Here is a 20,321-nt window from a genome sequence, read left to right as displayed (position 1 = left end):
CTGAGCTACACTTTAGCACAAAAATCTAAAATCTTGAGCCTGAGAATAATTTGAAGACCTGGTTTATTCAAAAAGAAGGATGACTGAAAAGACAGAATCAAGATTTTGTTTCATGTCAAAGTTCTTGAGAGCACTCTGCTTTATATTCCACTGTAAAGCATCTGAGTGCTCAATGTTAACTTACACTGGATATTAGGAACTTTATGTACATCCATTCTGGCAGGTTATCATTTATTTTTTATTTTTATTTTTTTTTACAGACAAGAGTCTCACTTTGCTGCCCTTGGTAGAGTGCCATAGCATTACAGCTCACAGCAACCTCTTGGGCTTAGGTGATTCTCTTGCTTCAGCCTCCCGAGCAGCGGGACTACAGGCGCTACTCGGGACTACAGGCACTCGCCACAATGCCCAGCTATTTTTTTTGTTGTTGCAGTTTGGCTGGCTGCCACCCTCAGTATATGGGGCAGGTGCCCTACTCACTGAGCCACAGGCGCCGCCCTCTGGCAGGTTATCATTAATGATCTAACTTTTAGAAACAGTCTTAGGTATAGGAAATAATATTGCCTGGAGTAACAGTATTTGATGATCATAGGAGGAAATATCATTAAATAAAATCTTATGGAAGGGATGGAAAAAGTACACTTGCATCAAGAACTACTCTATTTTTCAGGGAAAGTGTCACTGCATTAAGTTTTTCTTTATAAGGTTGAAAGATTACTTTCAATTGGTACTCTGATAATTCTGTGGTATTAAAAATCAGAAATGAGAAAAGAAATGAAAAGAAAGCCAACTTAACTAAAGTAGAATAGAGGTAATAAATGCAGGATTTTTTTTTTTTCCTTTTTGAGATAAGAGTCTCACTGTTGCCCCAGGCTAGAGTGCTAGACGTGCCCCAGGTATTAGCCTAGACCACAGCAACCTCAAAACCCTGGGTTCAAGTAATCTTCCAGCCTCAAGCTTCCCAAGGAGCTGAAACTACAGGTGCCTGCCATAATGGCCTGCCTAATTTTTCTAGTTTTAGTAGAGACAGGGTCTTGAACTCCTAAGTTCAAGCAATCATCCTGCTGTGGTCTCCCAGAGTGCTAGGATTATAGGTGTGAGCCACTATGCCCAGCCAATACGCAGGATTATTTATTATATAATACTGTACTCTTTGGCTAGCTCACCCCAAAATACCAAATAACATTTTTGGTCAGATTTTTTAAAAGCTTGGGATCAATACTATAATTTTAGGATCTAATATAAATATTTACTCAACATGAAACATTTCTAAATTTGGAGTAAAGCTTTTCTAGAAAGCCTTCAACTATATTATCTCCAAATAATGAAATAATAAATCACTTCTGCAGGCCCTTTATAGAGTAAAGTCATAAAAATTTAAAGATTTATTCCCCCAACAGCAAATTTATAGTATAGTAGTATGACACTTCCAAATATAAGCATAATCACTTAAGTTAGGATGTTGATAACATCTTAGGAAATTGTGTAAAAAAAAAGAGCACCAGGGTGGGAGCATGAACACAAGCCAGGTGCCCCTAAAAGAACTTAGATTAGGGTCTGGCCCACTTTTCTATAAAGAGCTCATAAGTATATATGCCATATTTTAGACATTTTAGGCTGCAGTCTTTGTCACAACTACTCAATTCTGCTGTAGTAACCTTAGACACTATGTAAAGTAATAAATCTAGCTGTGTAACAAAAACACTTTACTTATGGACTATGGTCTGTGGCCTGTTAGAACAGGGCTGCACAGCAGGAGGTGAGCAGTGGATGAGCAGGGAAGCTTCATCTGTCTTTACAGCCACTCCCCATTGCTGGCGTCATTGCTGAACTCTGCCGCCTATCAGATTGGCAGTGGAGGCATCAGATCTCAGATCTCATAATAGCACACATTCTACTGTAAACCATGCATGCAAGGGATCTAGGTTGCCTGCTCCTTGTGAGATTCTAATGCCTGATGAGCTGAGGTAAATGTAATATGCTTGAATCATCCCCAAACCATTCCCCTCTCCCCCTCCTACTCTAGTCTGTGGAAAAACTATCTTCCACGAAACCAGTCCCTGGTGCCAACAAGGTTGGAGATCACTGCTTATAGGCAATGAAATCTGAATTCTATATAATTTTCATATATCATGAAATATTATTCTTGTTTTGATTATTAAAAAATGATTTAGGGGCGGCGCCTGTGGCTCAGTCGGTAAGGTGCCGGCCCCATATACCGAGGGTGGTGGGTTCAAACCCGGCCCCAGCTGAACTGCAACCAAAAAATAGCCGGGTGTTGTGGCGGGCGCCTATAGTCCCAGCTACTCGGGAGGCTGAGGCAAGAGAATCGCTGAAGCCCAGGAGTTGGAGGTTGCTGTGAGCTGTGTGATGCCACGGCACTCTACTGAAGGCTATACAGTGAGACTCTGTCTCTACAAAAAAAAAAAAAAGATTTAATGACCAGCTCACACGTTATAAGGCAGTGGGCCAGATTCGGCCTATAGGCCACAGTTTATCAATTCCTCAATAGACAACTGGTCTGAACTGAGTAAGACAGATGTTACATTAAACCTTCATTTCTTTAGAAAGCAGTTAAAAACGATTCCAACAGCTCACAAAACAAATAAAATTAAAAATCAAATTGTAGAAAGGAATAAACTGTTGTTCAAAGAGTTAAAAAAAATATTAGCACAACGAACTTTAGCATTCTAAGGGGGGAAAACATCCATGACTGTCACAGATGAAAACAAAAAAAGTTTCATTAAAATTGGTTATTTTTTTCCTCACTTAAGTATTAAATCTATATAAAAATTTGATATTATGTCAAATTATACTTCTTGGTCAGGTGTGATAGTTTATTCTTATAATCCTAATACTCTGGGAGGTGCAGGTGGGAGGACTGCTTGAGGTCAGGATTGGACACCAGACTGCCCAAGAGTAGGACTCTGTCTATAAATAGAAAAAATAGCCAGGTGTGGTAGTGTATATTCCTATAGTCCCAGCTACTGGGGAGGGAAGGTGAGACAAGAGGATCGCTTGATCCCAGGAGTCTGAGGTTGCAGTGAGCTACAATGACGCTGCTGCACTCCACCCAGGGCAATAGAGACTCTGTCTCAAAAGAAAAAATATATATACTTCTTATAATTCTGAAATAATTTCCTTTAAGCCCTGTTTAATATATCTTTGTTTTTACAATTGTTATTTATGATGCTGAATCTGGTTCAAGTTCTGATGCATTTGCTCTTACATTAATGTTTAAAATCCTATTTGCCAAGTTCTAATCAGCACTTTCAGCAGAAATTGCTGAGGTGCAAGCAAATCTTAGTAGATGTAGCTCTCTAAAGAGTTCATTTTATTAGGTTTTTACTGTCTGAATATTTACAGTGAAGGATGAAAGACTTTCCCACCTTATAAATATCAGTGTGCTTAGTTTTACAACTGTGTTGTTTCGCTTTCTTGGGCATAAAGCTAATAAAACAGGAAAGTACTTTTCCTTTTTTGCTACTTAAGAATGTACAAGAAATGTTTGCTGAGGTAGCTTTGTCAATCCTAATTTTTTTTCTTTTTTATGTGTGTAAACACTTTGGTGATAAGATACACTACTGCTGTCATGTTTAATCCCAACTAAGAGAAACCACAGCCGCCAAACTCCACATGTACAACGAGTGCCTGAGAGGATAACCATGTGACCTGTAGACATGGCTTTTCCTTTCAGTCTGGTCAAATCAGAATACTGTTGCATTCTAATCACATCCACTGGCACTTCTAGTTTCTGCACAATTTTCTGACTTTCTAAAAAAAAATTTTTTTTTTTTTAGGCAGAGTCTTAAGCTGTCGCACTGGGTAGAGTGCCATGGCATCACAGCTCAGAGCAACCTCCAACTCCGGCTGGTCTGAACCTCCTGCGCTCAGGCAATCCACCCTCCACAGCCAAACTAGTAGTGAATCTCCAAACTTTCTGCTGGCTTAACTACTGAGGATACTTGGGATTTGAAATACTCCATGAGGCATTTTTTTGGTGCATAAATGAGGCTAACTTATTTTTCTTCACCCTGTAAAAGCTTCTCAAGAGTCATCTGGAAGTTTTCTCATATGGTAATTAGCTACTGAAGGAGATGATCACATGGAGTTCCAATATATTATGGGTTATTACCCTCCTCCTTTAAAGAATAATCTTAAAAACAGAAAAGCAAGAATACGCTATTGGCTTAATTATTTATTTTATGGGTAGTTGGTTACCTGAAGACAGCTAGACAATATTCAGCATGACTTTTTAACGTTCATGATTGTAAATGGAATGTACATAGCGGGCTATTTTCTTCACCTGGTTAAGAGGCTAACTTCTGGAGAGGAGTTAATATATCCCAATGTATCATTAGCCATGGGATATCTTGCTATAGGCATCCATGACTCCCAAACCATTTGTTCTTTTCTGTCTGTTTTCTTGATTTCTTTTAGAGATAGAGTCTTAGTCTGTCACTCGAGCCAGACTGTGGTGGCCCAAATGTAGCTCAATGCAGCCTTGACCACCTGGACTCATGAAATCCTTTCAGCCTCCTGAGTAGCTTGGACTCTGGCAAAGTGCCCAAGCACCTGGCTTCTAAGTTTTTCCTCATTAAAATATGGAAATATTTATTATACATGATTTGAAAAATATGAAAAAGTTGAAAGAAAACAACCACTGTGGGGATCCTATTGCATATGCAATTCTACATTCTGTGCCTTCACAAAACATTAGTTTGCTTTTTTCTATAAACCTATGCATCCTTCATACCATTATGTACCATGATACTCCATTGAGTTTAAGCCATTTCTGATTTTTTCCTACCACAAATACCACAGCTATCAACGTATCCATAAAAGGAAGAGAAGCAGAGATGCTTCAGTGGAGCTCAGAAAACCCCACCAAAACTACAACTCAGCGTGCTCAGGCTTCAAGCAAGGCTCGGGGCAGGAAGCAACCTCTATATGATCTCTCTCAATGTATTATTCACATAAGCCCACTTCCTATTCTCCTGCCTGTCCAGTGGTTCTCTCCTCAGGAGCTGGGTCAGTGTTAACAAAAGGTGTATTCAGGTAAGACTGGATAGGGCAGAGAAAACAATGGAGAGAGAAAAAAATTAAGGACTAGTACATTTTTTCTGCCTGTTATAAAGTTTAGAATTCATGTGCTCTTACCTTTGGAGAAGGATCTTTTAATGTAAGAGTCATCAAGGACACAGATTGTGGGCTTCCAAGCTCAGGCGTATTAGGAACGAAGGCTGACCAGTAGCCATAAAGAACTTTTTTTTCTATTGATTTTACAGTAGAAAGAAAACAAGCTAATGCTCCTTGGCGAACTCTGGCTTGGTAAGACCTTTCACACCCAAGAGAAAAAAAAGAAAAAAGCTTTTAAAACTTTAACAAAAATGCAAACATGAAATGCTATTTATTTCAGGCAATTCAAATGACATATTGGGAAATGAAACATTCTGAATAATCCTTAAACGTGTAAAAGTGACATTTAAAATTTATTTTTTTAAATACAATCAAAACATACTAGAGCAATTTGCTTATATAAAAGTTACTACTGACGATTAAAAAACACAACTAGAGAGTAAGAGGTCCATGTTTTGATGTTATGAAACTAGTGTTAGATGTGACAAACTGCAGAGTATCCATCCATCTATTCAACATCTATCTACTGAGTAACCTTATGTATGTGCCAGGCACCATGCTGAGGCTGGCAGACCAAGCCCCTGCCCTTGACAGGCTTATTAATAACAACAGTGGTCAGTTAAAGAGATAACTATAACACATTATAAATAACACTGAAGCAGAGAAGGCTTTTCAGAGAATATGATTTCTGAGTCCATATCGCGGAAGAGTAGTGGTTAGCAAGACAAAAAGGCCAAAAAAATTAAAAAGTAAAGACTATTCTAGAGGAAAGAACAACAGATATGAAGGCAGATCAGGAGAACAAGCCATGTTGAGAGCAATGCAAAATCCCACATAAATGAGAAATCTTCAAGTTAAGCCTGTGGCAGTTAGGCTTTCAAGCAAAGTTATAAACTTACATGCAACTTGAAATATAAGGTATGATGTAACAAAAAACTACTACCTCATTTTACTCTGCATGCCTCCTTCAGCATCAGAATAATCTGACTCACTACTGCTGACCCTTTTCCAACTGGAAGAACTGAAGGGTAAGGAGACTCCATCTTTTCCTGCAGGTCCACTTTCATCTAAAGGCAAACTCTGGACACCCAGGGAGGAGGAACACCAAGTGTTCCCTTCGTGCGTGTTCGCTCTGCCTGTGCCAGTGACTGGGGCTGCTTCTACTTCACCACTGGATTCTTTTTCCTCTTCTTCTCCTTGCTGGATTTTCTTGGGCTTTATTCTGGATTTTTTCTTTTTATTCTGATTTTAGGAGCAAATGAAGACATACATAGGATAGCTATTTCAAAATGGCTTTTAATGGATCACTGCTATTTCCTCATATGAAAGTGACTGAATATGTTGCCAACATGTAGTTTGAAAAAAGAAGAAAAGAGAAGAAATGAAAAAAGTGGCACTTACTTAATATCCTATGCATCAGGCATGGTGCTAAGTGCTTACACCCTACTATAAGAAACCAACTATGAAATACATGGGGCACAGCAAAACATGTGTCCTGGATTTAAATTCTACCTCTGTGACTCTGGGAAACTCATTTAGCCTCTTTGTGCTTTGACCTTCCTAATCTGTAAGTGGCTCTACCCTGCATGGTTGTTGTGAAAGCACCCAGCCCTCTCAACTTGGGATTCCTCAAGAGAATTAAAGCCTATAGAAAGTGACTGGGGTGCCTGTTTTCTCAGTTCTCTCAAATATGATACATAGCTAGTACACTTAACATGCCTGCATAGAAGAGATGGTAATCCATTACTTACAATGCATGTTTTAGGGCCTTGAGGCTATGGAGGAGTAGATGGTAAGTAAAAGCCAGTTTCTTTTCCTCTACTTCCTTCTCTCTGATATCCAAATATCTTTGAAATCTTGCCCTCCTCTGCATTCTCAAAGTCCCTGAACTTGGGGAAGGAAATACGTGTCACTTCTACCTTGGACTACTTAACATAGCCCAAGACCCATATTCTTTTATTTGCTACCACAATGATTTTTCTAAGATTCTCCAACAAATCTCCATTGCCTATAAGATAAAAACCCAAGCTCTTTAGCATATTGTACAAGACCTTTACTTTGGCCTCTACGACACATTTGCCCTGCCCTTCCCCTCTACACACCTGAAACTCTAGCTCTGCAAGCTAACAGATGGGCTGCGTACAGTCTCATCTCCACGTTTATGCGCCTTTTGTTACCTTGGAACGAAACACTCTTCCCTCCCTTTCTGTACTACTACTGCTCACTCTGGAGTCTCAGTTTAACCAGAACAGCTTTTTAAAAGCCCCTTCCTCCTCCTGCATTTAGATTGGGTGCCCTGAATGTCTTCCCAGAGTACCCTGTGAGTACTCTGATGAAAGAAATCACAATACTGAATTGCAATTGTTTATTTACCCATCTTTGCTTTCTCTCTCAAATTCCTATGAGCAGCTAGACTCTGTATCCTTAATGCTTAGCGTAATGTCTGCGATATAGCAGATGTTCAGTGAATGTCAAATAACTCAATGAGTGAAAGAATTCCTAATTATAAGCAGTTTGGTCAGTCATTACATTTCTAGATGTAAATCACTGGCCATATATCTGTGTGCTCCAGGTTCTTCAGCTGAAGCATGTGGGAAGTGATAGCCATCTAGAAAGGGTGGGAAATCTGGAGAATGCGAGGAGCGTGGAGACAGTAAACTCCCTGGTAGGTGGGGTTCCAGTGGTTTAGAGAGGGGTTGGCAAGTTATGGCCAAAGGCCAAATCCAGCCCAGTTCACATCCTATTCCAATTAGTAAAATTTTGCTGGAACATAGCCATGTCCATCCCTTTACACAGTGTCTACAGCTGCATTTGCACTACTATGACTGAGTTACTACTTGTGACAGAGTCCTGAAATATTTATTAGCCTTAAAAGTTTAGAAAAAATTTGTTGACTCCTGGTCTTGAACATTTTGGGGATGAGGATGCTTGTTAGGGGTGTGAACTGAATGCTCATTTTATAGATACTACACTGCCTAGAACTCTTAGAAGTACAAGATGCTTTAACTGATATTTTCAGCAAACTAATAAATTTAAATTTACTCTGATAAAAACCTTAAATTAAATCAAATTCAAGGTGGGCACTTGGAGCAGTAGTGATGCAAATCATAAGACATACATGTAGCAAGCTATTAAAAACAAACTGCAACTGAGATCTAAGTAGACATATACGTACCAAAGTTGGTCGAAAAGCACCAGACTCTGGTGGCTGTGGTTTGACAAGTGGTCGCCCATCATACTGAGGAAGTGGAGCTGGGTATAACACCATGGGCATCTCTATGTTTAGTCCAGGGAGTCCATGAAACATGGATTTCTAGTGATAAGTAAGGAAACGTGCACACACATACAAACACACAAAATATAAATCATGAAACAATTATTTACCAGCTATCTGTTAGATTTGAGAGTAGAAGAGATGGAAAAGGAAAGAATTAAAATTTAGTCATGATAGAACTAAAAACATAGCACAGAGATGAGGCCAGCACAAGGATTCTTACTCTTTCCTGGCTAAAGACACTGGGGTCTCCAGGAGGCCAACCTGACTTTCCCAGTGACCAGCAGGCTAAGAACCTTTTTGTTGCTGGCTACTACTTGGAAGAGAAAGCCAAAAAGAGACCCTGGCTCTTCTTACAAGTATAGAGAGGTATAAGTGGGTACAAAGTAATCTATGATTATCTATAGATCATATAAATTATCCTTTCCTAAGATTTGTAGGTAATTTTATAATTTTGATACATGTATTAAATCGGGATTTATTATTTTCTATTCTTAAGTATATAAACATTTTATTCCACTCTCCCAAAATATAATAAGAACTTTTAATATCTTAAAGTTAGCCTTAGAATGATGATATAAGTGGTTCCTGTCCTAATGAAGACCTGCCTTACCTTTAGCACAGCTAGAAGAGCTCCAAGTTTATCAGTTTGTGTCAGTTTCATTTTCCCACCATTTAGAAGTGACTGTATACCTTTTAGTGCATTTTGTAACAACTAGGGGAGAGAAGGAGACACGGTTAAAAGGTGGACCAGGTTAAAATCTGGTTGTCCAGAGATTAACTTTGTGGCACCACTTCCGATGGAAGAGGAAAAGTATGTAGATGACGGAAAAACCCTTTAGATGCACACATACATACACAAAGCAGAGCTGAAGATCAAGAGACAAGACCTAATGGATTACATGAATTATTTTCTAGAAGAAAAGAATACTCTTCATGAGTGGTCTTACTGTAATTGTACATTTTTATAAACCAGTAAGTACAAATGGTGACCAAGAAAAAAAAGAAAAGATGTTTAGTGGGAAGAATGTGATAAGAAAATGAAAACATGGCAGCAGAGACCAGAAGTGGGCAACTTGAGCAGCTCTTAAAGGCAAGGGATATAGGTGGGAACAAATGATGCATAATAAAAACTTGGTTTCTGGACACCAATTCTGATTAAGATTGACTTCTTGACTTAGTAATCTCATTTCTAGGGCTCTATCCTAAGAGATACTCCCCACATTAGGAGAATATGAACTGCAATCTATTTGAAATAATGGAAAAATTGAAAAAAAAAAAAACCCCATCAATTTTCCTCAATTATGATGATTATATAAGAAGTCAACTCTTCGCTAAATGTGAAACTCAACAATAATGGCCAGCACTTTGCCAAGCACTTTAAATGCTTTATTTCATATACTTCTAGTAAGAACCCCACAATGTAGTAACATAAGTCCCATGTCAAAGAGGAACATGGAGCCTCTAAGAAGTTAAGTAATTTTCCAGAGGTCTCCCCGCTACCACTATAGCAGTTAGAAAGCGTGAGGAATATTAATAGGTACTAAAAAGATATCCAAGTGATATTAAATTTTAACAAAACTAGGAAGTTTAAAAGCAGCATATTAAATATGATCCCATTTCATTTATATATAGAAAAAATATCTGAGGACACAGAGAACAAATTGTCTCTAATAGTTACATCTGAGCAGAGGATGACTTTAAGGGAATTTTTCCCCATCTCAGATCTATAATGTTTGAAATAGGTCACTCTGAATTTAAAATAAGTTAACAAACTGTCTTTTGCATCAGATTGAAAAAAAAATACAATATTACAGATATGACCAAAATCCACTTTCTTCCCTTTAGCCAATGGCCTAAAAGTATATCACTTTTATACTCAGGAGGAAAAGGAATAAAGACAGTTTCCTCTAGAATTGCAAAACAAAAACAAAAACCAAATAAAAACAACTTCTTGTCATTTAAGCCCTGAAGGTATGATTTTCAGTCTTTTTAAGTTATAAACATTCCACTTATACACATATCTTAAGATAAAACTAATACAGCAGCTCGATTAAACTCTTCAGTAACAGTCTCTGTTCTTCTGCTTCTAGACATATCTGCAACAGTCATAAGATCAGTTATAGTCTACTTACCATGCAAAATGTGACGTCATCCATATCAGACGATTTTAGAGATTGTAAAGTGGTCAAGAAAGCTTGGAAGCAGGTATTTTGGTAGGGCTCCTCCAAGTACGGCTGTCCTGGCACACTAAAATACATACAGAGAAAACAACTCCAACTCAATATCCTTTAAATTGGAGCTTGCGAAAGAATTAAACATAGCAGTAACACAGACCAATAGAGTATACCCTTGGATGTAACTATCTATGGAATATTTTATACTTTGGTTAATTGGTTACTGCTAAGGGACAGGCATAAGGCTAAAATGAATATGAAGGAGGAAGAGTGGATTCCATAGGGAAAGGTGACTGAGTTTGTAGAAGAAGAAGTATGGAGAAAGATAAATCTTTTATAGTTCTGTTTTTCAGTTCTAAGAGGAGATAACGTAGACAGGTCCTGTCAAGCTAGAATTGTACAGCTGAACCTGCCTTCCTAGATACTGGACAACACTGTGCTACGCAAAGACAAGTCAAGTTTGTATTGCTCATCTTCTACTGCATGCTGCATGAATTTAGCATAAGCAGCTAGCATCAGTTGCATCTCTTTAAAAGAGTGGAAATTGGCTTTGACAGATAAATCTCACCAGAGCTTGAATTCATATAAATATATCCTTCTAAAAACTTAATGGTTTAAATTTTCATCAATAGAAAATAAAAACTTTGACATACTGCACTTTTACTATATTCTAGGGATTTTCCCCCCTTCATTTCTTTTTAAGCTTTCTTTATAAGCAATATTAAAATTAACAGTATAACCTCTTTCATGTTTACATGGATGGAGCTGGAACATACTCTTCTTAGTAAAGTATCTTAAGAATGGAAGAAAAAGTATCCAATGTACTCAGCCCTATTATGAAACTAATTTATGGCTTTCACATGAAAACTATAACCCAGTTACAACCTAAGAATAGGGGGAAGGGGGAAAGGGAAGGGAGGGGGGGAGGTGGGCAGAGGGAGGGAGATTGGTGGGATTACAACCATCTTACAAGGGTATATGTAAAACTTAGTAAATGTGGAAAGTAAATGTCTTAGCACGATAACTAAGAAAATGCCAGGAAGGCTATGTTAACCAGTGTGATGAAAATGTGTCAAACAGTCTATGAAACCAGTTTATGGTGCCCCATAATCACATTAATGTACACAGCTATGATTTAATAAAAAATAAAAAAAAATTAACAGTATAAGATGATTTTATTAGCAAAGTACATGGGAAATGCAAAAGTTGGCTCTGGCTTCAGACAGATGGAACCACCTACAAAGGGTCCAAGAGAGGGCCTATCTTATTACTGCTGGGAAATCTGATTGGATCCACATACCTGAGACATAAGTTTGCCATACAATGTACTGCAGCTCTCCTGACTTCAAGATCAGACTGAGTCAAATCACTCAACTTCGTCAAGATTCCAGTCTTGCCTAGCAAGTCTGGGAGGTACTAAAACAAAATAACAGGCAATGTTGGTCAAAGAAGTGCTTCCAGGAAAACATTACTCTTTAGACAGAATTAATTTTTCTAAAACTAAGGGGCAATTAAACACCAAAAGACTAGTGGTTAGATAAATCTCTCAGACGGATATGCAGACATGTGAAAGAACATCAATAAAGATTATCAGCCCCATGGTCTTTTGTGTTGGCTGTATCACTGATGGGAAACAATCATAATAATAATTAACATTCACTGAGTACCATGCACTTGACAAGTATTATCTCACTTTATGCTCACAGCAACTATTTTACACATGAAGAAACAAGGCTCAGAGCAGGGAATATGGATTGCTCAAAGTTACAAATCTCATCAATGGCAGGACAGAAACCTGAAGATAGGTCTGTTGTCCAGAGACTGTGCTCCTAGACTTTCTTTCTTTTTTTTTTTTTTTTGAGATAGTTTCACTATGTTGCCCTGGGTAGAATGCTATGGCATCATCATAGTTCACAGCAACCTCAAACTCTTAGCCTCAAGCAGTTCTCCCTCTTTTGCTTCCCAGAATGTTAGGATTACAGAAGTGAGCCTTTAAAAGAAAAGACAGAACAGTTTAAACTACCTTTTGACATTTTGAGCCATTGCAGTAAACCAGAGCTGCCATGGCTTGCAGAATTTCCATGTGTGTCCAGGAACTACACTGTCGAATAGCTGAGATAGTATATGGCAACAGGAAACCCAGGTTCTGTTCATCAACAATCACCTACCAACAGAGAAAAAAGTACATATGATCTAACTTTGAAAAAATATTCTTATGCTTTTACAGATATGTATGCTTATCAAGCTGTATAAGAGAGAGAATGTGTATCCCTCTTTAGTGTGTCAAAAGGATCTGCTCCAAAGGCCTATGAAGTTTGAACAAGATAGGGGCCTTTTCCCTGGCTATGGTCTTGCTCACTTTTTCCTCTTTAGTCCCTCTAATCAAAGTAGAACCTGGTAACTTCTTGAACGGACTTGTCATTGGCAGCTGTAAACACACAGATGTGAGACTCGATCAACTTAATTTAATTCAGTGAAATTGCCTTATACACAATGAACATAAATATATCTGCTAAATAGCTACTACATCTATAGCATGATATAGGGGGGATAGAACATAAAGAGAGGGATATCCTGCCTTCATGGAGTTTATAATTTTGTTAGGACAGACCAGAATAATCCAAGTTTCAATTCTTGGACAATGAAGACAAACCATCATCAAATGTTAGAAAGTTGGTTAAGAGATAGCAAGTGCCACAAACAGTCAGGAACTTTCCCAATTGCTAGTATTATAAAGACAATATACCTGAGAATAGTAAACATACAGAAGCTACCCTATATCAGTTTGAAAAATTCTAAACTTAAAAGAAAAACAGCCCTATTTCATGTAGCAGACACTGTTGGTTAACCTACCAGCATCTATTTCCTCCTTCCCTGCTGGAGGAGTATGGATTCTATTTGGATGCCCACCTCTCCCATATGAGACCCGAAAGTAAATGCTACTTAGTCTAAGAGTGATTCTCAACTGGAGCAATATTAACCCCTAAGGAACATCTGTCAATGTCTGTAGATACTCAATATATACCAATAACAAAATATGCAATTATAAGAGTGCTCAAACATGACTTGTATTCATCTTTTGTTACTGGTATATATTGGGTATTACAATTTAAATAGTTTTTTTTCTTAAAATGTGTATACACTTTTGTGGCACCCTCTGTATTTATTCTGCATGGGATGCCTGAAATTGAGGCAGCCATCTCATGACTATAAGAGATGCTGGCTCAGGTTAACCCATATATTGGGGATGGCAGAATAAAAAGATGCCAGTTAGCCTCTTATCAAGGGCCCCCTTGAGCTGTCTGCCTTGGGACTTGTGATGTGAGATGATTCTTTCTTCTTTATATTTTTACTGTTTAGCTACTCTGGGTTGGCTTCTCTGTTTCTTTTTTCTTTTTCTTTCTTTTTTTTTTTTTTTGCAGTTTTTGGCTGGGGCTGGGTTTGAACCCACCACCTCCGGCATATGGGCTGACACGCCCTACTCCTATGAGCCACAGGCACCGCCTGGTTTCTCTGTTTCTTATAGCCTAAGTATCCTTGTTCACATAACACGAAGTGATACATTTTGTGCTATTCACTTATTTATTTTTATACTCATGTGGTAACACTATTAATTTCTGAACTGCTCACCAAAGATATTTGATTTATTAAATTGGAAAATGTTCTAGAGAGAGGGGCACTGCAGGATAGACCTTGATATAAATAACTGGGGTCTTTTTATCCTGCCAGACTCTTGTCAAAAAGCTACTTTTGATGTTTTATGAGGATCAAAAATAGACCACAAAAACATTAGCTTTGAGAAAGGGGAGAAATCTTGGTAAGAAAAAGGTAGGGAATCATTTCGATTTATTCTTAGATAAATTTTGGTAAATACGTCTTTCACAAAAAATTCTAAGGCTGGGGAGCCTGAATGATACTGGTTTCTTGAACTAAACAGAAAGGAATACTTCTAATAGACATACTTAATTTTGGTTAGAGTTGTATTTGTTTTACCATCATTCTTATTAAGGTATTTACTTTTCTTATAGTATCTAAAAAGAAACAGGAGATCATACCTACCACAGCTGTAGTATTTCAAGGCATTTACTTATTCTCAGAGTACATGATCTGAATTCTAAAGTTACACACATGATTACCTGTAATCTGTTAAGCAAATGGTGGATGAGCTGAGACACTTTGCTGACAAGATGATTCTGATTAAGAGGCACCAATCGGCAAGCCTGGACAAGGAGAGCACTAACATCCTACCAAAAACAAAAACAAAAAAAAGACAAAGAATAGGTAATATAGTTAATAGCCAAGTGAAAATCCCCAAACACAGCCAAATGGAAAAATAAAAGTGAATGTTCACACTCAAGAATGGGGAAAGATGAAATGAGAGGCAGAAAGTAGGGAAAAAAGAAAACAGAAATAACAGAACAAAAATAGGATGTGCCAAAAAAGAATGAAAAGAAGGGAAAAAAAAGGAAAAGAATCAATGTTTGTCAGGCTAAATACTTCAGTCTCTACATATGTAGAGATAGTATAATTAAATAACCAAAGACTTCCAGCATCTATAAAAGCATACACTTAAGTTAAAAACACTAAAAAGTAAGCAAACCAGATTTTCAATGCCACTAGGAAAATCAGACATGACACCTGTATACATTTTTTGAATAATTAAAGAATTGCAGGGAAAAAAAGAGGGAGGGAATCTATTTGCAAATCACACTATTCATTCATCCTTTGATGTTTATTGAATAAAAAGGCTCTGAGCACCTACTATGTGCCAGGTATTGTGCTAGGTTATTGGGCTCCAAAGATGAAAACAAAGAGCTCACAATCTAATGAGGGAGATATAAATATACGAAAATAATTAAAATAAGGTGAATTAAGTGCTGAAAAACTTAAGTACAAACTGTATAAGGAAATAGTAATGAGGGAGATTTTGTGGAGGTGATTTTAAAGCAGAATCTGTAATGATTTGAAAGATGAGTAGAAGTTTGCCACAGACTAGACATTGAAAAACACTGCAAGCCAAGGCAATAGAGCGTGCAAAGACTCTGGAGATTTGAAACACCCTTAGGTACCTGAAGTACAGCAGGTTTTAAACAAGTGCACACAGGGGACCAAAGGGGGAGTAACAGGAAAGGCACAAATTTTTGTTGCAAAATCCAAGTTATACAAAGAAAGCAAAAGTCCCCTGACTATTGCCTTAATCTCACTCTGCTCCCTAATGACACACATTATTATTCTGTTGTTAACTTTCAAACCTTTTTCTTTGCATATATAAACATACACATATTTTTAAATCCCCCCTCTGGCTCCATACTGGTCTCATTCTGTATGAATTATTCTTCAACTTGCTTCAACCATTTGCCAATATGTATTTTGGCAAATCATATTTTTTTTACATTATTATCAATTTTTTTTCTACCCAAGAAAAGATCACTCTGGCAGCAAAGACTGGCTTGGAGAAGAGCTGGACTGAAGGCTGGTCAGTCAGAAGAGTGGAACAGTCCAGGCAAGAGTCCCTGTGCCCAAGGCCTAAGGCACTCGCAATGGGGAGAATGGGAAGGGGATGGACTGAGAAACATGTATGAGACAGATTCTGAAGAACCTGGATTGGACAGGATCTGGGATAAAAGAAAGGGGAAGCACCAGTGTTTGCATCTTGGTCTTGTGTAACTCGGTGGATAGTACGTGTGTTGGGCGGTGGGTGGGATGGAGTGTGTGTTTGGAGCTACTGTATTCATCTTTAGGAACTGCTGAGTTTGAGATGTCTGTACAAGGAGTCAGCTGGCACTGTCACCATCTTTCCTAGATGGCCATGGTACAACTAGGTCAAGAGTTAGTGAATTCAGTAATTCGAGGTCTGATGTGTTTAAGATTACTCAGAGTGAAAAGAATTTCTAAAGAAGAGGCAGGGATGTGCAGGAATAGAAAATGTAGGGACTTTGTGATAGACTTAGTTTCCAATCCGAACTTTTGTCACTTGCCAGCAATATGACATTGGACTCTTACGAGCTTCAGTATTTTCATGAGTAAAAAAGAACTAATGAATACCCACGTTCAAAGATTCCTGGAATCACGCACGGTAAAGTACAGTACATGGTCTGTGTGCCAAGTACTCCATAAACCGTGGTAATGGACTTCATCAACAAAGTGTTTTAGATGTATAGAAAGGGAGCAGAGCGAGGGCAACAGGCAGGTAGTACCAGAGATAAGACCTAACATATTTTCAGAGCAGAAGTCATCAAGTTGGGTTTTGAAGAATGCGAGTCCGTCAACAACTATAGGATCTCCCAAATGGAGAACAAAGAACGCGCCACGGTCGGAGGAAGCAAGCGAGCCTGAAACTAAAACATCCGGCGCTGGGGAGCTGAGCGGTAGGAACAGATTGAAAATGCAGCTAGGTTCTCAGAAGGGTGGGACCCAGGCCAGCAGGCGCCGCACTCGCCATCCCACCGGCTCGCCGCCTACCTCCGGGGCCACGCCACTGCCCTCGCTGAAGTTCTCAGAGATGAGCTGGTCGAAAAGCAGGTGGATCTCGGTGCGGGCGGAGCTGCTGTCATCCGGGCGCAAGGCACAGAGCCTGGCAGACAAGCGCCGGAACCCATTGTCTTGCTCTGGGGTTGGCTCCGGTGGAGCCTCCCGCGGCAGCCCACAAGGGAGCGAGGCGGTAACTTGCACCGCCGCCATCTTTTCTACAGAGGGTCACAGGGAAATACTTCCGGGGCATTTCCGGGCTCTGCGCGCTAGTCCCGGAAATGCCTTATGTAGATCGGAACGCAAAGTCGCGGTTTCTATGACCATTGGACTTCTCCGGCTGGTATTCCACAAGTGTTTGTCAGAAATTAGCTTGGAGGTTTTTCACCGACCACCCCTCCTTGATCCCTGACTGAAAAGTGAGGTCTCTGTTCGTCCTCCCAGAAAGTTTGTTCTTGTAGAAAGTTTGTTCCTAGGCAGGGCTGACGTTATTTAATACTAGAGTTACAGATGCGGGTCGAAGTTGGAGAGAGCTGCGGAGAGGGCAGTAGCAGAAACCGCCAGTTCTAAGACATTCTTACGTAGTATTATAGTTCCTGATTTCTCCCCGGACACAAAACCACCTGTAATAAAGGCTAAATAACCCAGCATGCCTTGCAGTTATCAGTAGCTATGTGATTAGAATCTGGCCGATGGAATACAGGGCAGCTTTCTCTACTTAAGTTACAGCTCGCTGCACTCTTTGTTCCCTTTTCCCAGTGTGAATCCTCCCATGGATCGTGAAGCATCTCATCCCACTAGAAAAGTAATTTTGGAGTTCAAACTGAAATTTAAAATACAACCGGGGAGAGGGATGGAAAGCTTTTGACTAATGGTTATAGAATTCCTGTTTGTGGTAATAAAAAGTGTTCTGAAATAGTGGTGATGGTTGCACAGCATGGTGGTTATAATTATTGCCACTGAATTATGCACTTAAAAATGATTAAAATGGCAAGTTGTATGCTATATGTATTTTTTAATCACAATAAAAATATTATGGAGAAAGAAAACTTTTTCCAATTCAAAATACCCTGTTTCCCCGAAAATAAGACAGTGTCTAATTTTAAGGTGTGCTCCCAAAGATGCGCTAGGTCTTATTTTCAGGGGACATCTTATCTTTCCTGTAAGTAGGTCTTATTTTCGGAGGATGTCTTATTTTCGAGGAAACAGGGTAGTTATTCGAAAATGATGTTCTTGTTTAAAATGAAAAATATATATATATATAACCTGCCTAAGGGGGACTCACATACCTCAAGATTTTCTGAAACCTTAAAGGCAAGAAGCTGGAAAATAAAATAGCCATTTTAAAAGCTATGATTAGGTTTCAACCGCTTGAAGGTGAAGACTTGACTTTTGCTTTTAGGCAGAAGGGGAAAACTATCTTTAGGGACTTTGAGTTTTGCAAATATAAAGCAAATCTTAAGGAAAACCTTGAAGTCACCTGAGACCCATGGGAGGCTTTGGGTTCTGTCCTACAGTCTTATAAAATAAAGGCTAAGTGTTATCAGCCTGTCTATTTGGTAATAGTCCCCCCTTATCCATGGATTCACTTTCAATAGTTACCTGCCACCAATTGCAATCTGAATATATTATATAAAGAATTCCAGAAATAAATAATTCATCAATTTTATTTATTTATTTATTTATTTATTGAGACAGAGTGTCACTATGTTGCCCTTGGTGGAGTGCTGTGGCGTTGTTGCAGGAAGACAAAACCCAATGGAGAGAAAGAGCACCCAAACACCACGTTTATGAGAGGAAGGGCTTTATTCACCAGCCGGGAGCTTACTGCATAGAAGAATTCCAAATGGCCGTGCTCCCCGACTGCCTTGGTCTTTCCCTTTTTATTGACAGTCAAAAAGTTCCACCCTACAGGTACCCTTCTCATTGGCCAGTTTGAATCAACCGGGAGATGCTATTCCCACCCCCACAGAACTACAGGATTTCACAGAATTTGGAAATTTCCAAGTTTCAGGAAGTTAGGTTTATAAATTCCCAAGAGCTGAGTCACCATGGAGAGGACCCTGCATGTGTATCCTTGTGGTCTCCTTGAGAAGACCTGTTCTTCTAGACCTCACCCTTCTCGGCTATCCTCTCTCAGCGTCACAGCTCACAGCAACCTCAAAGTCTTGGGCTCAAGCAATCCTTTTGCCTCAGCTTCCCAAGTAGCCAGGACTACAGGTGCCTATCACAACGCCCAGCTATTTTTTTGTTGTGGTTGTCATTGTTGTTTAGCAGCCTTGGGCTGGGTTTGAACTCACCAGCCCTGGTGTATGTGGCCGGCCCCCTAACCACCCAGCTATGGGTGCCAAGCGAATTCATCAGTTTTAAATTGTGTGCTGTGGAGGCACAGGGCTAATGGACAAGAAGTTTTCCCTGAAAGCCCCTTCATGACAGGGCAAAGGTCAAAAGTGGGCCATCCCTGTCTACCCCCTTGGGGGCCTGGAGGTGGCTAACGCAGGACAAATGGCTTGCACTGAGAAGGGTCACTTGAGAAATCCGTGCCCCGGGCAGGCAAAGACCTTTGGATTCCAGATCAACAGTTTAGATTAAGGAAGTTAGAACAAGAAGGAACTCACTCTCCCCGTGGCTGTCTCTCATACATTATCTGGCCATTACAGAATTTTCCATACCTTATGTCTCTGCTTACTCAACCATTACCTTTGCTCTCTGTTCTTGGGGATAAGGGTCTTGCTTTTATCTTAACCTCCCCGCTTGTATTCCTGCCCATGTATATTCTATATTCATTTGGAGCACAATAAAAGGAGCCAGTGGACGCCGAGCAGGGGCTGCACAATCTTGCCATCAGGCAGTAGGGTCTGTGTATGCTGCTGTGAGCTCTCAAGCTTTTATGCACTAAGACTACGTGTGAGAGTCCTTTTCTTCCCCAGCGCCATCTCTCTTGCAGATCACTGTCCCAGGTTGGGGTCCACCGCAACCCCAACAGTGTGCCATTCTGAGTAGTGTGATCTTATACCAGCGAGTTCTGTCCCACTCACCCTCCCTTTATTCAGTGTACTGTGCCATATATGCTACCTGCTCTTAGTCACTTTATTAGTCCATTTTTGTTGCTATACGGGAAATACCTGAGGTAATTTATAAAGAAGAGAGGTTTATCTGCCTTATGGTTCTGCAGGCTGCACAAGAAGCATGGTGCTGGCATCTGCTTTTGGTGAGGGTTTCAGAGAGCTTCCAGTCAAGGTAGAAAGTGAAAGGGGAGCAGG

General features: G+C 39.5%; 1 protein-coding gene across 2 annotated transcripts in view; it reads right to left on the bottom strand.

Annotated features, from left to right (window-relative positions):
* The window catches only part of HEATR6 (HEAT repeat containing 6), a 32,964-nt gene extending 15,686 nt beyond the window's left edge, over positions 1–17,278 (bottom strand). The window contains exons 1-9 of one of the 2 annotated variants that reach the window (XM_053568380.1): positions 17,053–17,278; positions 14,727–14,834; positions 12,614–12,754; positions 11,891–12,006; positions 10,549–10,663; positions 9,027–9,128; positions 8,315–8,452; positions 6,083–6,381; positions 5,161–5,338 (exon numbers count right to left, since the gene is read on the bottom strand). In XM_053568380.1, the coding sequence (XP_053424355.1) occupies positions 5,161–5,338; positions 6,083–6,381; positions 8,315–8,452; positions 9,027–9,128; positions 10,549–10,663; positions 11,891–12,006; positions 12,614–12,754; positions 14,727–14,834; positions 17,053–17,271 (1,416 nt within the window). In that variant the 5' untranslated portion in view covers positions 17,272–17,278. The remainder of the gene's footprint in view (positions 1–5,160; positions 5,339–6,082; positions 6,382–8,314; positions 8,453–9,026; positions 9,129–10,548; positions 10,664–11,890; positions 12,007–12,613; positions 12,755–14,726; positions 14,835–17,052) is intronic. The other variant, XM_053568381.1, reaches the window with a different exon arrangement.
* Positions 17,279–20,321: the final 3,043 nt, after the last annotated feature.

This window comes from Nycticebus coucang, chromosome 18 (genome assembly GCF_027406575.1).
Source record: "Nycticebus coucang isolate mNycCou1 chromosome 18, mNycCou1.pri, whole genome shotgun sequence".
Lineage (NCBI taxonomy): Eukaryota > Metazoa > Chordata > Mammalia > Primates > Lorisidae > Nycticebus > Nycticebus coucang.
This window is presented reverse-complemented; position numbering and strand designations above follow the sequence as displayed.